General features: G+C 40.3%; 1 protein-coding gene across 1 annotated transcript; it reads right to left on the reverse strand.

Moving 5' to 3' along the window:
- Positions 1-521: 521 nt before the first annotated feature.
- Positions 522-3,345, reverse strand: LOC110876629. The gene is made up of 4 exons (XM_022124793.2): positions 3,166-3,345; positions 1,969-2,231; positions 974-1,176; positions 522-853 (listed from the first exon to the last, which is right to left on the reverse strand). Exons 1-4 carry the CDS (start codon positions 3,343-3,345, stop codon positions 681-683), a joined length of 819 nt encoding a protein of 272 aa, XP_021980485.1. The 3' UTR covers positions 522-680.
- Positions 3,346-4,563: the final 1,218 nt, after the last annotated feature.

Here is a 4,563-nt window from a genome sequence, read left to right on the forward strand (position 1 = left end):
GTATGTTTGGCAAAAGTAGCTGTTGACTGGTGGCTGAAAGCTGGAAGCTGGTGGCTGGAAGTTGTTAGCTGGTAGTTGTAGCTGGTAGCTAGTAGGCAGTAGCTGTAGCTTTTTAGATATATTTAGTGTTTGGCAGAGTAGCTGGAGCTTTTAATAAAATGTATAAAATGACCAAAATGGACATAACTAAAAATTTAAAAAGTGTTTTTATTAAAAAGTTCGTTATATTTAGAGGTTAAAAAAGTCATTTTTCCCAAAAAACTTGTAGCTTCTTCTAAACGCTACTACTAGTAGCTTTCAACCAAAAGCTTCAAACTCTTAACCTAAAAGCTTCAAGCCCCTTCAACCAAACAAGACTTTTTATTAATACGAGTTTTTTCTTAAAAACTTAAGAGAAAAATGCTCGGATAGTCCCTGTGGTTTCGCCTTTTTTCACCTTTAGTCCCTAACTTTCTAAAACTATCTGAATAGTCCCCAAGTTTTCATTTTTTGTTCCCGGATAGTCCCTGGGTCTAACTTCAGTTTGTTTTCTCTGTTAAGTGTGTGTGAAATGACCAATTTACCCTTTCCTTAAAAAGGGCAAACCACATGGACTAGATCAAAAACATTATCATCTTTCACCATTAAAACGCTTCTTCCTCTTCTCTGTGTTTTCTCCGATGAACAAGACCCACTTCACCTCACCCTATTTCACCTCCGATTACCCCATCATTAATCACCGCCGGCGACCACCTCTCCACTGTCAAACCTCCTATTTCACCTCCGATTTTTTCCAAGTGGTGGCTGCAGCTTCCATATGTTGTAAACAAAACACTTTCTTCTGCCGAAACCTCCAAGAGCTTTAACAAACTCCCTGTACAAAAAAGGTTATAATTAAACACACTGTGACAAGATCATGTGTCGAAAATTTACAAAAGTTGAAAAAGAATGGGATTTTGGAATAGTTTCAAAAGCTGACTCGGTGTAACAATACCTAGGCTCTCCAACATGCCTTCCACAGTCTCGGGTTTTGCTGTGACTACAGATCCAGGTGTCGATTGCCGGCTGTAAATGTAATACGTCCCTGAGGTCTGTCTCTTGGGATCCAATAAAGATATGCACACAGACAATGAATGGACTAAAACTGATTTTGGCCGTGAGTCCTCCAAAGCGTGACGAAATAATCTTGTTACAAAACTGTGATATCAAACATTAAAATGTCAAAATTTTCATATTTACATTAAATGGTAAAAAAATGATTACACTGCAAACTATCATTCTTCGAAACTAGCAATTTAGGGTGAACGGGGCACTCCCCTCTTAGGGGAGTCCCATCTTTTACGCACGGCCAATCAGCACGCGCCACGTCAACTCCCCTCTTAACTCCCCTCACACCCTCAATTTGATGGCGGCACTCCCCTCTTAGGGGACTTGTTTTTTTATTCAAAAAGAAAAAAAAAAGAAATGTTTTGATTGGTTGAAAAAAGGGTGGCCCACCATCTCCCTCCCTCCTTCATTCGGTAACCTCTCACCGATTCCATTCACCTAATTGACTCCCCTCGTTGATGGCGGCGGTGTTCCCTCTAGGGGACTTGGGTCACCGCATGCCTCCCCGCATGGTGCCCCGTTCACCCTTAGGGTGAAGGGGGTGCTCACCTAATAGGTGAGTCCCCTCTCTTACGTCAAACCAATCCCCGTGTGCCACGTCAACTCCCCTCTTAAACTCCCCTAACACCCCCATTTGATGGCGCCACTCCCCTATTAGGTGAATTGGGTTTTTTTTTAAAAAAAAAAAAAAAAAAAAAGGAAAGCATTGATTGGTTGAAACAAAGCTGGCCCCACCACCTTTCCCCTCTCTCCTTCGGTAACCCCACACCGTTTTCCACCCTCTCTCTCTTCACCGCCTTTGTTGGCGGCACAATCCCGATCGGGATTTCGACTCACCGAAGGGGTTGCCCGAAGGCACCCCGTACCCCCTTAGAAGCTAACCTTGGGCTGGATATTTTGGCAGCCAGTACTGGGGGAGCATATCTCGTTACAGCACAAAGTGCTTTTGCAGCATATATAAGAGTTTTATATGTAAAAGAAACAGAGGTTTGACAGTGGAGAGGTGGTCGCCGGCGGTGATTAATGATGGGGTAATCGGAGGTGAAATAGGGTGAGGTGAAGTGGGTCTTGTTCGCCGGAGAAAACACAGAGAAGAGGAAGAAGGGTTTTAATGGTGAAAAATGATAATGTTTCTGATCTAGTCCCTATGGTTTGCCCTTTTTAAGGAAAGGGTAAATTGGTCATTTCACACACACTTAACAGAGAAAACAAACTGAAGTTAGACCCAGGGACTATCCGGGAACAAAAAATGAAAACTTGGGGACTATTCAGGTAATTTTAGAAAATTAGGGACTAAAGGCGAAACCACAGGGACTATCCGCGCATTTTTCTCAAAACTTAAAGCTAAAAGCTACTAAAAGCTCCATACCAAACATACCCTTTATGTATTAAAAATATTTTTCTTCCAAATCTCTCCAATTTAAAATGATTTAAAATGAAGGAAATAAAGCTAAGTTTTCCATCCGTTTCTCTTTATTTATTTCCTTAAAAATCTTCATTTGTTTCCTTAAAAAGAAACTCTAAAACACGAATTATTTTTTATCCTTGTAAATCCTTTCTTTTACTTCATTAAATGAAACTCGGAACACATTCGATGATTGAGAAGCATCCCATGCATTGACCATATGAATTATGTTCACACTTAAAAAAAATAAAAAAATGAGTAACACACTACACATGGGTGGCGGTGCGTGGGTAGAATCATGTGATTGGACTAAGGGCCCATTTCAACAAACAATATGTCGTCCTTAAAAATCAATAATTAAACAGAGTTAGAATTGCTTGTAAATAAATCGAGCTACAAGGTAGTATTTGATATGTAGGAATTAGATACAGAATGAAATAAATTATTTCAAAAGAATGAGAAAAAATGTGTTTGGTTGGTTATCCATTTCTTAAAGCATTCTCAAAATCATTCCATCCACCCCATCTTTTTTCCATTTCATCCCCTCTTTCACCTTTCATTAACAACACCACAACCCACTACCTTCGCCATCACCCACCACCACCACCACTGACGCCCATCGCTGCTGCCACCCACCCACCACCAGGTCCACCACCACCAACCACCACCGTCACCGTCACCGCCACCACCCACCGTCGTTGCCACCACCAACCACCGCCACCCAGCGTCACCTCTGACGTCACCAACCACCACCGACGACCGCTGCCACCCCCGTCACCGCCGCCCATTGTCGCCGCCACCACCGCCACTCGCTGCCCCCACAACCGACCGCCGCCACCAGTCACCGCCGCCATCTATCACCACCCACAATCACTGCCACCGACCACCACGACTCACCGCCGATTTTGTTCCTTACTTTTTTTTGGCCTACCAAATAATACATGATAATAATTCATTTCATTCCCACATGGTAACCAAACGAGACATGGATTATTAATGATCCATTGCAATCCCTCGTCGATTCCATTCTCTCGTCTATTCCATTACCTCATACCAAACAAACCCCAAATAATTTTTGCTCATTCAATTCAGCTCGTCTAAGTTAGCTAAATATTATATTTTCACACTGTAGTATATTCTTCTTCTTTTTCACCAACATTTTACATCCCAAATGCCTAATGTAATACACCCATACTTGATAGTGATTTGGTGACAAGTAACATAGTTTTCTTTTTCATCATTTCATAGATTTTGTGACCTAGTATTCGACTGATCGATCATAGGATTATAGAAGTGGTAAATTCTGACACGACCCGAACAAGACACGAAAAAATAGGCTTTGGGTCGATTAGCACGACTTGTATAAAACGGTTCGTGTTCGGTTTGACCCGTTTTAAGGCAGGCTGGGTTTGGGTTGACCCATATAAAAAACGGGTTGACCTGTAAACCCGTTTAAATATTTATAGTATTTTTTTTATTGTGTTTTTGTTTTCTCCGTTTTCCATTTCACGTGGTTAGTCATAATTATATTAGTTATGCACACCTTATTATTTACTTGTGGCACTCCTACTCACCACTAAACACCACACGTGACTGATAACCCGCTTACAGCCCAACAACCCGCTTATAACTCATCCACATGTATGACCAATGTTTTAAAAACCGGTTTTTAACTCAAATCGGATAAGGCTAAAAAATGGTTCAACCGGTTGAACCAGGTTGTACCGAGCGGTTCAACCGGGTTGACTAGCTAATTCTATAAATTCATAAATTACAACATCAACTCAAAAGTTAATCCAAAAATGCATGATTATATATTAAAAGATGATCCAAAAGTAAATACATAATAAAAAATAGTCCAAAAGATAATCGAAAACCATTCAATTTTCCAACAAGCTCTTTTAAATGAAAGTGTAGGATATGTTTAAGCCATTTGAGTGTTGAATACATCAACTATTTTCGTTTCATACAATACTAATAAAAACTTTTAGTTACGAATAATCATAACATATAAAACTTACGTAAGATAAGTAACATATATAATAAAAATAAAAATAAGTAACAACTCAAAC

This window comes from Helianthus annuus, chromosome 9, assembly GCF_002127325.2.
Source record: "Helianthus annuus cultivar XRQ/B chromosome 9, HanXRQr2.0-SUNRISE, whole genome shotgun sequence".
Classification (NCBI taxonomy): domain Eukaryota; kingdom Viridiplantae; phylum Streptophyta; class Magnoliopsida; order Asterales; family Asteraceae; genus Helianthus; species Helianthus annuus.

Bases quoted from the DNA above. Each gene is read 5' to 3' on its own strand.
- LOC110876629 (XM_022124793.2), bottom strand. From the start codon at position 3,345: ATGGCGGCGGTGACTGGTGGCGGCGGTCGGTTGTGGGGGCAGCGAGTG. The intron at 1,177-1,968 runs GTTAGCTTCTAA...TTGATATCACAG, and splicing joins GCCAAAATATCCAGCCCAAG to TTTTGTAACAAGATTATTTC. The intron at 854-973 runs GTATTGTTACAC...TTTTTTGTACAG, and splicing joins AGGCATGTTGGAGAGCCTAG to GGAGTTTGTTAAAGCTCTTG.